We start from the raw sequence: 16882 nt of genomic DNA on the forward strand, positions 1-16882 counted from the left end.
CCAACTGTCTTCCCCCAAGTCCTTCAAGAGCCACTGGTTTCAGGGAGATTCTAACTATTAACCCCATGTGCCTGTAAACATCACTTGCCAAGAACTGATACTCATCAAAATGTCTAAAAATAGAACACCGCTGGCCCCTGCAAATAATTCAGGGAGCCTTGCACAGCGATCTCCAGTTCTACCCCAAATCTGGAATGTGTTGGAAAGCAATCTAAATTCCTACCTCCAGGACGTCAAAGTTGCACCTTGCGTGATACTCCACATCAAAGTCGTGGATGGTAAGCTGGATGCTACTCCCAGGGACTGTGGTAATATACCAGATGCACTCCTTGTTGGGGGGGTACACGACAGGGTATCCGGGGCTGCTGAAGGTGCCCGTGGGCCCAGACAATTCCTCACCGCAGCCTGTTAAAACAAGGCTCAGTCAGTTCAAAGTAGGCACTGGCCATTAGGAAAACTTAAAATATCCAGCTGTCCAAAAGATAACTGAAAACGCACAATGCCTAACTTAGGTTACAATAAAGTTACAATGAAGTTATAATTAAGTGGTTAGAAAACAATGAGAAAAAATCATGGCTCCAACTTAACTAAACTTCTTCTTAAAAAATACATTGACTATAATATTGGGTACAAAAATTCTCAGTCTTTATTCTCTCTGCATCAAAGCTTTGGTAAGATTTTTTAGATGGTATTCCAATTTTTAGATTGTCTTCGTTATATTTAGGAGAGAGTTTCATGGTAGGAAGTAAATGAACTAGAGAGCAGGGTTAGAAATGCCATGCCTCTCGGTCTTCAGTTTCCGTGTGTGCAATATGTTATTTCTAAGTCCTTATCAGACCTAAGATCTAGAATACTAAGAGCTAAAAACCATTATCTTTGTATGGAGAGACTATAGGAAACAAAAAAATAAATGATACATCCATAACAGCTTTGTTCGTAATTGCTAGAACTTGGAAACACCCAAGAAGTCCTTCAGTAGCTACAGGATAAATAAATTGTACATCCAGACAATGGAATGTTATTTGACAGTGACAACATATGAGCTACTAAGTCAGAAAAAGATATGGAAGGAATTAATGATTGAAAAAAAACCAGTCTGAAACGCCCCTCTACTATATAATTTCAAGAATACCAAATCCTAGAAAAGGCAAAATTATGGAGACAGTAAAAATGATAAGCAGCCGCCCGGGACTAGAGCAGAGGAGAAATAAACAGGCTGACACAAAGCCAAGAGTGAACCCTAATGTAAACTGTGGACTTTGGGTGATCATGCAGTGCCACTGTAGGTTTACCAATTGTAACAAAAGCCCCGCTCTGGTCGGGGGTTGGTGTAGATGTTGATAATTGGAGAGGCAGTGCGTGTGTCGGGACAGGGGTAAATGGGAACTCGACCTTCTACTCGATTTTGCTGTGCACTTAAAACTCCCCTAAAAAATAAAGTCTATTACAGACAAAAACAGTCAATGATACAGGTCTTGACCCACAAAACTTTTATCTAAAAATCAACTAAACAGGGGTGCCTAGGTGGCTTAGTCCGTTAGGTGTCTGACTCTTGCTCAAGTCAGGATCACAAGGTTCGTGAGTTTGAGCCCCATGTTGGGCTCTGTGCCCGATCTGGGCTTCAGATTCTGTGTCTCCTTCTCTACCTGCCTATCCCCTCATTCACACTTTGTCTTTCTCTCTCTCAAAAATAAATAGTTAAATTTTTTTTAATTGAAAACCAACTAAACAAATAGAAACTGGACATATAAAATCCAAGCATGGAGAAGCCAAACCTGAAGGTTATGTTTTATGAATGTTTATATATTATGGCTTAGGAAGTAATTAAGGCAAATCACTACAACAAACAACCAAAGATTGTGACATGCGGTTTATAGCAAGAAAAACTGCCACTATAGGCTTAGACGTGTTTTACAGTTTTTTCCCCCATTTGAATACTCAGAGTCACTGTGTAAAGCAGCTATTATTATCTGCATTTTTCAAGTGAGCAAATCAATGGAAATAGAGGTCAAGTGGCTTGTCCAAGGTGACTTGGCTTCTAAGTGCTTGGAGCAGGACACCAGTCCAGGCAATCTGATAGCAGCCCAAGGACTTAATTACCAAATTCTGCAGACTCACGCAGTTTGTAGGAATTCAGACAGAGATTTGAGAACGGAGAGGGAGAGAAAACTTTGTGAAAGAAGTAAAATTTGAGGAAGGCTCAAATTTCATGACCAAATTAGAAAAGAAATAAAGATAAAATTAGGAGGAAAAGAGAGATCACCTGTTTTTGTCCCAACAGCAATTTTTGGTGATTAAAACACATTGTTTGTTCTGTCAATATATCTTCGTCATCTCTTTTTGATTTGTTTTGTTTTTCAGCATATTCTTCACTGGTTGGTAAATTCCTCCAAGTACCTCCTCTTATTCTGCACCAAGGCTTTTTGGGTTTAAAAAAGTGATAGTACTGGGCTGCCTGGGTGGCCAATCAGGTAAGTGTCTGACTCCTGGTTTTCGTTCAGGTCATGATCTCACAGTTTGTTAAATCGAGCCCCGCATCAGGCTCTGCACTGACGGCGCTGAGCCTGCTTGAGATTTTCTTTCCTTCTATCTCTGCCCCTTCCCCTCTTGTGCTCGCTCCCTCTTTCTCTCAAAATAAATAAATAAACTTGAAGAAAAATGATAGCACCTCCTCACTCCAAGATGAACATATGTGCATTGTCACGTGAGTGCATTTAACCTGCCGTGACTTCAAACAGGCCCCTAAAGCTGAGGTCATGTCTACTGTCCACCCTGTGCAGCGGTGCCCTGTACAGTGGGTTAGAAAAAGGATTTATAAAGATTCAGAAGAAATATTCTCCATATTGAATCTCTACTTAGCTGAAAAGAGCTGAGGAGAATTCTAAGAATCTCGATTTAGTAAAGAAATCTGACTCCAGCTCAAAAGGTCACGACGTTCTTGAGCTGCCCGTTTCCTCCTTCCATTTGAAAACCTGTGATGTCAGACTTCAAGTTTGTTGCCTAGGATAGTATCTTTCCTGTGGCCCGGAAGTCCCTACCTTTATTTCTGATTAAAGGTCCGTGAAAAAATAACGGTTAAAAGTTAGACGCACTGACATTGTTTATAGACGGTGGTGAATGTTAAAAAAACATGAATGCCATGAAAGATTAGAAAATATTTTTCCTACTAGAACAACACATGGAAAACATTCCTGAAGCCAAAATCAGCAGAGTTTACTCAGCACGAGTGCACACCTGTGGGGGGTGCCGTTCACTGTATTCATCATCAAACGATGCCCCCTGGCATAATAATAAGGATGCTGCACCTTCTGCTAAAATACATCACAGGGAAGAAAAGGGTTCCGTTGCCACACCCTCTGTCTTTCCAACCTACATTTTCAGCTCCTGTGGCTCTTGAGACCAGCTTATCAGATTAAAAAAAATTCAATGAAAAAAAATCTTTGGAGGCGAATACCTTGGTGGCCGCATCTCATGAAAGAGAACAAGGAAATGGAAGCTTGGGTATCTCGTCTCTCATTTTTATTTCACTTCAGTTCACCAGATATTCAATTTGATTCAAGCTTTTTTTTTTTTTAATCGTAGTTGATTCATCTAAAAATCTGCCTGACATTTTCCATTGTCTTTTCCAATGGTTTTAGGTAACCTTGTAAATTCCTTAGTGAATACCAGGATATGAATACCCTTAAACTAGTCAGTGTAAAAGCTGGAATGATACTCTTAGGCTCTTGGCATGCAATGATGCTTTGCAAAATTACAGCACTTACTTTATTTACCCACTTACAGCTCTGGAGATCCACAGTGTACTTTCCCCTGAGATTTGAAACAAACATAAACAAGGTTTATGAAATACAAAGCCAAATTGCATTTTAAATCTGTCATGTTTTCTTCTTGTGAATAGCACTTATGTGTGTGCCTTTTAAAGACAAATTCCAGTATCATTAAAAGTACCCTACTGGAGTAAAAATACTGTGTGGCAGGAAAAGAGAGTTTTGGCACTTGAAAAATCTGAAGCTTTCTTTCTTTTTACCCTTTGTGCACTCACTACCTCCGAGGCTTAACATATGGAACGGTAAAAACTTTGATTTAAAAGTTCACATCAAATGCAAAATAAAATAAGGTAATTTAGTGGTATTTTATGGTAAAACTATAAAGTACTGGAAAATAAAATTAATTCTGATAACTACAGTAGAAATTTAACTCTGCTTCTGCATTTCTACATCCTGAAAGAGATAGAAATAACTTTCCAATTCCTATTCATTAATTCAGTAAATATTGAGCATATGAAATACTATAAGCAGTGATACAGAAGTCATGCATATTTAATGTTTCTGGAAAGAAAAACAAACAAAACACAACAACTCCATTTATAGACCTAAAAGTGGTATCCCTACATGCCCTTCTGTGAATCATTAAATTCCTTTTGCTTTTTTTTCAGTTTGCAAAGACTAGTTTCAAAAGTTTGATTTGGGAAAAAATAGTGAATTCAATTGTATCCTTTACCTATCAATTGGTGGCAAGTTACAAATAAGAATAAATAAGTGAACGGGGCTTAAGCATCTGACTTCTGCTCAGGTCATGATCTCATGATTCATGAGTTTGAGCCCCATGTTGGGCTCCGTGCAGACAGCTTGGAGCCTGAAGCCTGCCCAATTCTGTGTCTCCCTCCTCTGCCCTCCCCTCCCCTACTTGCACACACTCTCTTTCTCTCTCTCTCTCTCTCTCTCAAAAATAAAATACATAAAATAAAAAAATGAAAATAAATAAATGATCATGTTGTGTTGCTAAAAGATATTTTAAATTTTGTTAGTTTCAGTAGTATAATGTTAACATAATTCTCTTTTGATACTTATTTCCAGTCCACAGATAAGAGATTTTAATCAGCATTTAGCCTGCTATGCCTCACTCTCTTGGGTTTTATCACTTTTTCCTTGATTTTGGGATTCTTTGATGAATGCGTAGATGGTATCAGACAAAAGAAAATCTGTCAAAATATACATTTTAAAAACAAAAAATGAATGATGTCTGAGTTTTTTCTTTTTTTTGTTCTTTTTTTTTTAACATTTATTTTTGAGAGACCAAGAGAGACAGAGAATAAGTGGGGGAGGGGCAGAGAGAGAGAGGGCAGCACAGAATCTGAAGCAGGCTCCAGGCTGTCAGCACAGAGCCTGACATAGGGCCTGAACTCATGAAGCATGAGATCATGACCTGAGGCAAAGTCGGGCACATAACTGACTGAGTCACCCAGGTGCCCCATGTCTAGGCTTTTTCTGTGTTCTCTTTTAGTGACAAGAGAAGACATATTCACAAAAAAGAAAATTTCTATTAGCCAAAAAATTAAATACGTACTTAATTTATTTGATACTTTCATAAATCCAAGCTATCATTAGGCTAAAAGTGAAACATTACAACATAAATTTGGACTGGTATAATTATGGATGAACATGGAAAATTAGAAAGTCACACCAAGAGTTGAACTTTTTAAATTATAAATTAAAGCAGGGGCACCTGGGTGGCTCAGTTGGTTAAGCATCCAATTTTGGCTCAGATCATGATCTGAGTTTGTGAGTTTGAGCCCCACATCGGGCTCTGTGCTGATAGCTCAGAGCCTGGAGCCTGCTTCAGATTCTGTGTCTCCCCTCTATCTGCTCCTCCCCCACTTGCATTCTGTTTCTCTTTCTCTCTCTCTCTCTCTCTCTCTTTCAAAATAAACATTAAAATAAATTCTTTTTTAAATTAAAAAGATTTTTTAAAAGTGGAGTTTTAAAAGAATGTATAATGTAAATCTTCCAAATTTGATTTAGGCATCATTTTCCACTTAATTAGTGTGGAAAAGGGAGTCTGTTCCAATATAAGAAATATGATTTAAAACCTATACTAGCCTATCATCAAGGAAAAAAACTACAAAGACAATCGAAATGTCTCACTGTGTGTAATTCTAAAAAAGAGAAAACATGTGCCAAATGCTGACATGAATCAACAGCTAAGTTTATTGCTGCCTCATCAGTCAATGTCTTATTCACATTGCTTAGCATGGCTGCTCATTTTACTTGATGTACTATTTCTGCACCTCCTGTGGTAGAAAGACAAGGTGGGTTTTTGTTTTGTTTTTAACAAAGATTATGGAATTCAAAAATGTACCTGTTTGGAAAGGTGCTTTATCTCTATGGTTGTTATCAGTGTTGCTAATGTCCAGTACTAAAATCTTTCTACATAAATGAGTATCCTCATTTTTACTTTTCTGTTAAATTTAAATTTGGGGGGTTGGAGGCCCAGAAGAGGAAAAAGTGTTTTGTTCACTGCACTACTTCCCTTGGTGTGGGGCTTAACACTTGACAATCTCTTGTTAAGATACACTTTCTTCTGAATGAACCACAGAAGGAAATGTGTTTCTAAATCTATCCACCCATTCTGGTGACAGAAACAACAAGGCTCTGGAAAAACACAGATGTCAACATCTCATTTAGAGCAGAAATAATGGTACAGACACAGGTGTGAATGTCACTCCTAAGGAAACTATGGAGAAGGCACACCGTCGTGGGTGGCTATGCGATTGTCTGAATATCATGTCCTTGACAGTCATGCCCATGACCTTTGGGGGAGGGTGACGAGGGGCATCACAGGAAGGGGAAGGAAAGAGAGATGGAGGCCAGACAAAGTTGGAGATGAAGGAAGTCACATCAGCCCATGGCTATCAGGGAGTAGCACAGGAGGTGATGTGCAGACTTCCAGCACTCTCTCTGTCATCTCATTACCTGCCTGGGCGAATGAATAACAAAATGTGACAAATAAATATGTTTTCTGTAACTGCGGTTTAGGAATCTAAAATAGAGGACAATGATTTAGGATAGCATTTCAGGGGTCAACAGAGGGAAAATAATTAAGCAAGGTTTTTAAAAGGCTGACCAAGGAGCAGACAGTGGAGTGATGAATAAAGGGTTTTGACGGAGACATCTTTGGAAGAAATAGAGAGCGGCTCTTTGTAGCCCACTGGTAACAGAAGATTTTCGTGGAGGAGACAACGTGACTTCCGAGTTGTGTAATTTGCGTGCTAAGTTGCAAAACTTCTGAAAATATAATACTATTCCAAGTAAAGGACAGGCTATGGCATAAGACCAAATGGGTTCCAGCTTTGGCTGTGTTACAACTTGGATAACTAACCTTTCTAGTCCTCAGCTTCTTTTTGTTTTTATAATAGTTTATTACCAAGTTGGTTTCCATATAACACCCAGTGCTCTTCCCCACAAGTGCCCTCCTCCATGACCATCACTCCCCTTCCCCTTCCCCCTCCCTCTTCAGCCCTTAGTTTGTTTTCAGTATTCAAGAGTCTCTCATGATTTGCCTCCCTCCCTCTCCCTAACTCTTCCCCCTACTCTTTCCCCTTCCCATGGTCCCCTGTTAGGTTTCTCCTGTTAGACCTATGAGTGCAAACATATCATATCTGTCCTTCTCCGCCTGACTTATTTCGCTTAGCATGACACCCTTGAGGTCCATCCACTTTGCTACAAATGGCCAGATTTCATCCTTTCTCATTGCCATGTAGTACTCCATTGTATATATAAACCACATCTCAGTTTCTTTATCTGTAACAGCATTAATACTTAACACCATAGGGCTGGTGCACAGACTGAATGAAATAATCAAAGTAAGGCTGTTAGCTAACTGCCTGGCATGGGATAATCACTGAATACATTCTGTATGTTATAATTTAACAAAACTTTATCGAGACATGAGGTGAGATTAGAGAAAGACTTGGAGGCGGAATCACTATATCAGCTAAATAGCTCTCATGGATTCTCAATGAAAGGTAAGAAATCAATTGTCCATTAAGCTACAGTAAAGCTAGTTCGTTCATATTTGCATGCTGGCTCATGGTTTTTCAAACCAGTTTTAATGAGCATGTGATGATTTTATCTGAAATTCCTAACAACTCTTTACAATAGGTGAGAATGATTGTATCAGGCCCAATCTAGAGACGAACATAGAAAGTACGGTGCCTGGGTGGCTCAGTTGGCTGAGCATCCCACTGTGGCTCAGGTCATGATCTCATGGTTCATGAGTTCAAGTGCTGCATCGAGCTCACTGCTGTCATCTGTCCCCCTCTCTCTCTGCCCCTCCCCTGCTCACACTCTCTCAAAAATAAAGAAACATTGGAGTTGAGCAAAGTGAGGCTCCAGAGGGCTGGACTTGCAGCTCCCCTTGTGAAGGGCACATTTGAGGCCACCCCCCACCGTCTCTGTCCATCTCTCCCTGACCCCTGGCCCCTTACTCCTAGTTCTGTGTTCTTTCCACTGGGCCTTGTTGGGCACTTGAGCCCAAAGGCGCTGAAATAGCAAGTGTTGAACACCACCCTCCTTACTGTTCTGTCTGTCACCACAGACAGAAACGGGAAAATCACCACAGCAACCTGAAAAAAAATAAATGAAGTAAAAACTTTTCACTTAACGTGAGGCAGATCTGATGAAATCTAATACATTAACGTCATTAGACATCAGCTGAACTGGAATAAAATAAGGTCCCACAGAGCATCACATGTTTTTCAGCTGTAATTAGTTAATCTTTCAAAAACTTTTAGCACTGGTGACTGATAATCTATTTGATTTCTTGTCCTCCAAACTCCCAGTCATCAGCTGAGAGGAAGTGCTTACCTTATCAGCAGGAAGCACGTTGGTCTACTGAACTCCTAACAAGGAAGAGTTAAAACCTGCTGCTAAACCTGGTTACTTGTGAAGATAATTTAAATCTTTTTCATACAAGGACTTGGCTAACCCTGGTTGGCTTTTTTTTTTCTTCTTGGTCGAAAACAAGCAAGTTATAAAATTCCATAATGCACACATAAAAATGAAGCATTAGCTATGTAGGCTCCCTCCCCAAGGTTCTGAGTTGTTGTTTTTAAATAAAAAAGTTCTCATAAAAGCAAACCAGCACTTGAAACAGTGAAATCACAGATACGACGTTTTTAAAGCTCTTTCTGTGTTTCCCTACAATTGCTCAAATGTAGTCGCTCCTTTACGCTCGGCATTTCCCTGAAGCTATTTTCCATAAACTAATACCACTGGGAGGGCTGTCAGTGTGGAGCTGGCGTGTTCAAGGCCCAGCAAGGCTGCAAGAAAAGGAACAGAGAGCAGATCCAAACAGGACGTCTTCACATCTTCATCCTTAAATTTCTGAGGGAACCACCTGAGAAGCCAGGGGTCAATGTTAAAAAGCAGCTGAAAAGCCAAAATACAGTAAAAAATAAACTTTAAACAATAATCCATGATGCTCCACACACTTCATTAAAATGACTGATATCTATTTTAATTGTTTTATTATAATTTAAAATGTAAAATGTTCCTCCGATAATGCCGCGAGAGGTGCCTCACTGGGTCGCCCGATTCCCCTCTGACACGCTAGCGGGCAGTATGTGCAGGCGGTGCGGTCACAGGAAGAAGTTGCCAACAAGAATTCTTCTGGTGGGGCAGGTGTGATGTGAAATGGTAACTGAGGAGCTCCGAATCTGGGGATGGTCCAACCCAAGGCAAGGTTGAACTGCTCCCTGGACTATGGAGGCCTCACTTCTGTTTTATCTGTGAGATATGCAAATAATGTAGTTACAGCAATTTTGGCCAGACAAATTTAAGGATGGGGTAGAAGGCAGAGGTAGACAGAAATGTGAGCGCCCTCGAATGGCCAAAGCCGTTCACAGGTGACTATGACATGTAGAAGAACCGCAAAAAGTCAGCAATTCCTGGTCTGATTTTACCAGTTGATTTCTCAGTAGTCGAAAAGTGGATGCTGTTCTCCGGGAATGCAGGGAAAAGGCAATGGTAGGTACCTATCCTACTAAGAGAAAAACAGGAAAATCTGATCACCAGACTCTTTGGTGACAAGGCCAAGGGTGGAGCCCCTAGAATCCACCTGATTTTCAGGATCTGATCTGATCTTAAGGATGTGCATATTCATTTTCTGGAGGATTTTGTGGGTTAGCACAAGATCAAGCAATCACAGACAAAACCAGAGAAGAAGATCGGGTAACAGAAAGACCAAGGAACGTGAAATTCTCCTGAGAACAGGAAGAAGAAAGAAGACAGAGCATGGGGATTCCAAGAGAGGAGAAAGTCTTCTGCAGAAGCCCGTGTGCAAGGGTGAAAAGTGTCCCCCGGACATCACATCTACCTGGAACGTGTGCATGTGACCTGGATCTAGGGTCTTTGCAGATGTTACTGCATTAAGATAAGGGTCACCCTGGATTAGAGGGGGGTGAAAGCTAATATAATTGGTGTCCTCCTAGGAAGAGGCAAAACTGGACACAGAAAGAAGAAGGCCAAAGGGACACAGAGATTGGAGTTATGCATCTAGAAGCTAAGGGAAGCCAAGGATTGCCAGCCACCAGCAGAAGAGAAAGAGGTAAAGGCTCTTCCCTAGAGCCTTTGGAGGAGCAGCCCTCTTGACACCTGTGGTTTGGACTTCTAACTTTTGGAAGTCTGAAAATAACTTCTTGTTTGAAGTCATTCAGTTGGTGGTTTTTTGTTACATGAGCCTTAGGAAAGCTAATCTACCCCCACTGTTTTCCTGATAGGGTGGCCAAACTCACATCAGGAATTTCGTTTTTACAGTTCTGGAAGCTGGAGGTCTGAAATCAGGGCACCCTCATGGTTGGGTGAGGACCTTTTTTTGGGACGCCAACCTCACATGGCAGTAGGAACACTTAGGACTAATCCCAGACCCCTCATGACCTGATCACCCCCCCAAAGGCCCCACCTCCTAATATTATCACCTTAGGTAGTAAGTTCAATGCATGCATTTTGAGACAACACAAACATTCAGACTCAGGAATGTCTACTGTTGAGGAAGCAACAGACAGACTTAGGGCTCGGTATCACATTAGGAGTAAAGCAAAGCCAAGAGCTAAGAATAATGATTTTTAGCACCAGGGAATCAGTAAGGTTTAAAAAGTTTCCCCTTCCATAAGGACCTTATCTCAACTCCAGACTCTGAGATAATCAATGATAATCAATTGTCTGGCTGATTTCCATACAGCAGTAGAGTTCTCTCTTTTCAACAGCAGGGACGAAAAAAGAGAGAGAAAGAATAAAATCACACCATGAAGTTAATGACCTGGAAAACAGATGCAAGAAGCTCAAACTTGAGTGTGTCCACAGTTTCAAAATGGCTTTTAAATGACTATATAAGATGTCATAGAAGTATTCCAAATTAAGATTATCATAGCTATCTGACTCTGAGACATCCCGTAGCTGAATATTGAAGTATTTCGCCTTAGTACACCATTAAAGAGAAACGAACCCAGTGGAGCCGTATTTAGGGACTTTTCACATAGTATAAATTTTAATTTCCTGGACATGAAAGGATAAAAATCTTTCATTTTGACCCAGAGAAGTATAGGCAATCTCGTCATCTTTTCATTTTGATTAACTATGACCTTTTTCTTCCTAATCTACTCATTCCAGCCAAATTAAACAATGGTTTCTCAGGAACAATTCTTCACTTACAATTCAGGAGAAGTCGCTCACTCACTCAATCCTTTTCTCTCACACATTTTTTAAATTATTGAAGATTTCTGAACAAAACATAAAAATAGTATAAAATATCTTCCTAGGAAATGAAATGAGACCAAGGCAACTGGACTCATTTCCCCTCAAAAATATATAAGTAATCCTGCCTAAGGCTCCTAGTAGCTCCTTTTCGAAATCCCCCACATAGACAAAGACTGAAGGAATGTGTTCCCTTGAGGTGATTTTCCAAGTTCAACACTCATACTTCTATTTAAAAGTATTCACTCTAATCCTGTTTTGGTCCTCAGTATCCTTACAGGGAAAAGTTCAGGAGACTACACACACACACACACACACACACACACACACACACACACCCGCCAGGGCTCTGCATCACGTTCACGACCATTTCTCTCTCTCTCCTTCCTCAACCCCCAACCTCTCCTGCACAGTGAGGGTGCTCCATACGGACGGACGGGCAGATGGGGGAGGGAGCACTATGGCAATGGTGGTCGTGTCCTCTAACCATCCCTGCTCCGTGGATCATTTTCAGTTGTGATACCAAAGTGTGTGGTCCACTTGCAGGGCAAATGCTGATTTGGGCATTCAGCCTGGTCAGGAAGCTTCCCTGCAGGAGGGCAGAACTTTCTCGGGCTGGGTTTCTACATTCACCAAATCAGGGGCTCCACTCTGTCCCCCATTGCTGATCTCCAGTCAAACCAAGCTATTTTGGGGCCAGCTGTCCTTTCACTCTTCACTTTAATAAAATTCCTCTTGGGGCGCCTGGGTGGCTTAGTCTGTTAAGCATCCGGCTTTGGCTCAGGCCATGATCTCACGGTTCGTGGGTTCGAGCCTCGCATTGGGCTCTGCCTGGAGCCTGCTTCGGATTCTGTGTCTCCCTCTCTCTCTGACCCTCCCCTCCTCGCACTGTCTCTCTCTGTCTCTCAAAAATAAACTTAAAACATTAATAAAAATTAAAATATTAATAAAATTCCTCTTGTAAACTAGTGTGGGCAACTAAACCACGGTGACAGATTAGATGATCTCTGTGGTCGATCCCAGCTCAGAAGCATATGATTCCATCAACCGTATGTAGCAACTCCAAAGCAAGAGTATCTCTAAATGAGTAACAAAGCAGATACAGTGTGGAGGGACAAATAACAGCCAGTTTGAACTAGTCATTTGCTAAGTAATACGCTTCCCCCCATTACTGCTACTTGAACCCGAAGAAAAAAGGAATTGTGCAATTTAGTAGAGAGGCCTTGGAACCAGAATATTATTTACTTGGGGAAGAGCATATATGTTCATTTTAAAACATTCATTATCCTCAGTGGGAATTTAGTTACAAAATTACCTGCTATAAACTCTGGTCATCTCTGCATTGCAATATAGCTTAATCTTTTCTGCAGTGGAAAGTTACAGGGAAAACTTGCTTGCTAAGTAGGCAGAGTGCAGCTGTTTAATCTTTTTTTTTTAAGTTTATTTATTTTGAGAGAGAAAGAGAGAGAGCAAAAAAGGAGCAGAGAGAGAGGGAGAGAGAGAGAGAAAGAAGGAGGGAGGGAGGGAGGGAGAGAGAGAGAGAGAGAGAGAGAGAGAGAGAGAGACTCCCAAGAAGGCTCTGCGCTGTCTGCACAGGAGCCTGATGTGGGGCTCAAACTCACAATCCTTGAGATGATCACCTGAGCCCAGATCAAGGGTTGGCTACTTAAACAACCAAACCACCCAGGCACCCCAGAGTGTAGCTACTTAAAACATTGGCTTTGGAGTTCTATGCCACACAGGTTTGCTGTCCTGATTCCATTGCTTCCTGGAATTGTGAGTTTGAGGAATTTGCTTAACTTCTCTAAGACTCCTTGTTCTTATCCATGGTTTTTTTTTTTATGTTTTTAATTTCTTTTTAATATTTTTTATTTATTTTTGAGAGACAGCACGAGCCAGGGAGGGTCACAGAGAGAGGGAGGTACAGAATCTGAAGCAGGCTCCAGGCTTTGAGCTGCCTATCAGCACAGAGCCCAACGTGGGGCTCGAGCCCATGAACCATGAGATCATGACCTGAGCTGAAGCCGGACGCTTAACTGACTGAGCCACCCAGGTACCCCTTATCCATGGTTTTCTTATCCATAATGTGGACTGATGGTGTTCACATCAGAGAATCATTGGACAAAACATGAGATAATATTTAAAGCACTAATCAGAGGGCTCACCACATGGTAAATATCCTTTTGTAGAGCGATCACATCAACATTTTCAAAACAACATCAACAGTTTTAAAATAATTACTTGCTTCATCAATAATAAATGAGATGTCAATTGAATTAATGCATGAAGCATTTAAAACACGTTTTCGTTCATTCTTTATATGGCAATGTGGTTTATTTTTATCAGAGAATCTTCAAATAAATTTAAAATTACATTAAAGTATAAAATCTATATATTATTGAGCTTGTAGTCTCTGGGTATAACTGGGAGAAAAAATCAGGAACAAAATATATTAATGTCATGACTTGTATAGAGAATATAAAATTTTATTAAATCTTGTAGAATGTTGTCACTACCCTACACCAGAGATTCATTCTTCGTCGTGCGATGAATCAATCCCACTGAAAGCTGGCCCTAGTTTCTCTGAGTACCCAGCGGCATAAAAATAAAGTAAGTCTTTGGATAGATAATGCCACAGACAAATATGGCAATATTTAAGTAAATGCTCAAAAGGAGAAACCTCGGGGGACAAAACTTAATGTTCTACACTGAACATTGTGTTTGTTCTGTGTTGGGTTAGTCATTTTTGGCTGCCACAAAATTTGAAACTGCGAAAAAAAGAAAAAAGTGTGGTTTCTGTTTTCATGTTGTATGAAAAGGTGTGGAATCCCCTGGAAAGTATGTGCAATATCTATCAGGGATGTTGTTGCCAGGGAACAAGAACACAAATAGAAGATTCGAGAAAGCCCTTCCTTTGGCCCAAATCTGAAGGACTATTATAAACTGTGCAATATATGATGTGGGAAGGTCATGGTTGTTAGGGGGTTATTTTTTTTTTCTTTTTATAACTGCCTCAAAGAGTAGCAATAGAAATAGAACTCAAAGTTTTTTCAAATAGCAGGGACATGGGAGTTGGGATGCAAGGTTCTCACAAGGCCCTCACTGGTTGCAAGACTGAGAGCCAACATGAAGTGAAGGTCAACTGTGTGTATGTGTATTTTCTGTTGTCAAGGAGGCACATAATGTCAGGATTTAGCTTTTCCACTCATTCTGAAATGTCTGCGTATGTTTACTGCTGTCTCAGACTACGAGGACCTTTGCTGGTAAAGCTCTGAAGCCAATGCAAAAGGAGAGGCCTGATTTTTTTTTTTTTTTTTTTTTTAGCAAATGATTATCCCAATTTAACAAATGTGAGTTAATGTGTAAACTGATTTTTTTAAATTAGCATCCTCCATTAAGAGCTGCTTTGCAAAAAAGATTTATGAGAATTTGCCATAAATAAAAATCAGACCATGTATCATAATGCAGAAATCTGCGCTTGGTTCTGCACTAAGACTTTTCACTTGCTGTGGGTGACAGAAGTTGACAAAGACTTGCTGTGGGTGACAAAGACAAAAGTTCCAAATACCAAACAGGCTGAACTAGCCAAGGTAAGCAGGATAGGATAGAACACGTATAAATGTAAAAGAAAGACTAGTCAGTGTTTGGGGAAATAACTTTTAACTTAAGCAGAACTAATGTTTCTTAAAAGCATCTCTTTGACTTAAATTTCTACCTAAACTGGACAGGATTTGTCTTATATCACAGCAAAGCATAAGACAATCACAGGAGTCTAGGTTTTTACCCATATGTCTTTACCAAGAGACTGTGTACTGAATAAAAGGCACATTCTTGATTGTCAGTGAGGCCACTTTAAAGGCAGACAGGGACAGGCGTTTTAACGAGTTTCTCTCTGCGACATTATATCTATCACCGCCCAACAGGAAATAACGTTATGAAAGTAATTCGTCACCAGCAGAGAGAAAGGCCTCTGCCTGACATTAGGACCAGACGGTGTGATTCACATCCCCGACTTGTGAGCGTGCCCTGGATCTCTGCTGACCACAATTCATAAAACCACTTTCACTGCGAACATCATACCTCCAGACTGTTGTGAATTTCTTCATCATGCAGGGGCAAGGCTCGGATGGACCACAGGAAATAAAATCCAATTTCTTGCAACGGTGCTAATCAATTGATATCTGACCACATCCCCCCACCCCACCCCCGCTGCTCCCTGTAGCTTAGTGTTTCCCCACTGTTTGTTCATTATTGCCCTTGTAGGGAACCTTCCTAGATATTTTTTCCCAAGTTCTCTGCCATGGATTGTTAACATTACAGATAAACTATATGTTATATATGATACATATCTGAGGTTTATCTGTTAAGTAGGAAATTTTTTTCACTCTCCCAAGAACCAATTTTCACGTCCTTGGGGTTGACATTGAGAAACTGTGCTCTAGCTGAAACACTTGCCTGTTATAAAACTGTGGTGCTATCCCAAGCCTCCCTGCTATTTGTCTGACTGATCAATTCTTGCTCATTCTTTAAAAGTCAGCTTAAGGGGCGCCTGGAGGGCTCAGTCAGTTAAGCGTCCAATTTCAGCTCAGGTCCTGATCTCACGGTTCATGGGTTTGAGCCCCGTGTTGAGCTCTGTGCTGACAGCTCAGAGCCTGAAGCCTGCTTTGGATTTTGTGTCTCCCTCTCTCTCTGCCCCTCCCTTGCTCACATTCTGTCTCTCTCTCAAAAATAAATAAACATAAAAAAAAAAACCCTCAAGCACCAAAGCTGTCTGGAGAGACTCTCAAACTCCCTCAGGCCATCCCCCATTTCCTCTGCTCCCAACACATCATGGATTATGGATTTATTTCTACAGCTGATTTAATTTATCTCCCCTACTAGATGACTGATTCCCTAAAGTTAAGGATGCTCTCTCCTTCTTTGCCGTTACGGGCTGAGCTGTCTCCCCTGAAATTCATGTATTGATGTCCTAACCCACAGTACCTAGAATATGACTATATTCAGACATAAAGCCATTATAGAGGTGATTAAGTCAAAATGAGGCCCCTCAGGGTGGCTCCTAACCCAGTCTGACTCATGTCCGGATGCGAAGAGGAAATCTGGATACAGGAGAGGTACCAGGATGTGTGCTTACAGGGACAAGGCCGTGACAGGATAGAGCGGGAAGGCTGCCATCTGCCAGCAAGCAGGGAGGCCTCAGGGCCCAGCACCTTGATCTTGGACTTCAGGCCTCCGGAACTATAAGAAGTTAAGTTTCTGCTTTGTAAACCTGCACAGTCTGTCATATGTTCTATGGCCTCCCAAGCGAACTAATGCACTCTCTATATTCTCAACATCACTCCCAGAGCCTG

General features: G+C 40.9%; 1 protein-coding gene across 1 annotated transcript in view; it reads right to left on the reverse strand.

Annotated features, from left to right (window-relative positions):
* CUBN (cubilin) overlaps positions 1–16882 on the reverse strand; it is a 270536-nt gene that overhangs the window by 146171 nt on the left and 107483 nt on the right. The window contains exon 28 of the mRNA XM_029955578.1: positions 224–405. Coding sequence (XP_029811438.1) covers positions 224–405 — 182 coding nt within the window. The remainder of the gene's footprint in view (positions 1–223; positions 406–16882) is intronic.

The sequence above is a fragment of the Suricata suricatta genome, chromosome 10, assembly GCF_006229205.1.
Source record: "Suricata suricatta isolate VVHF042 chromosome 10, meerkat_22Aug2017_6uvM2_HiC, whole genome shotgun sequence".
NCBI lineage: Eukaryota > Metazoa > Chordata > Mammalia > Carnivora > Herpestidae > Suricata > Suricata suricatta.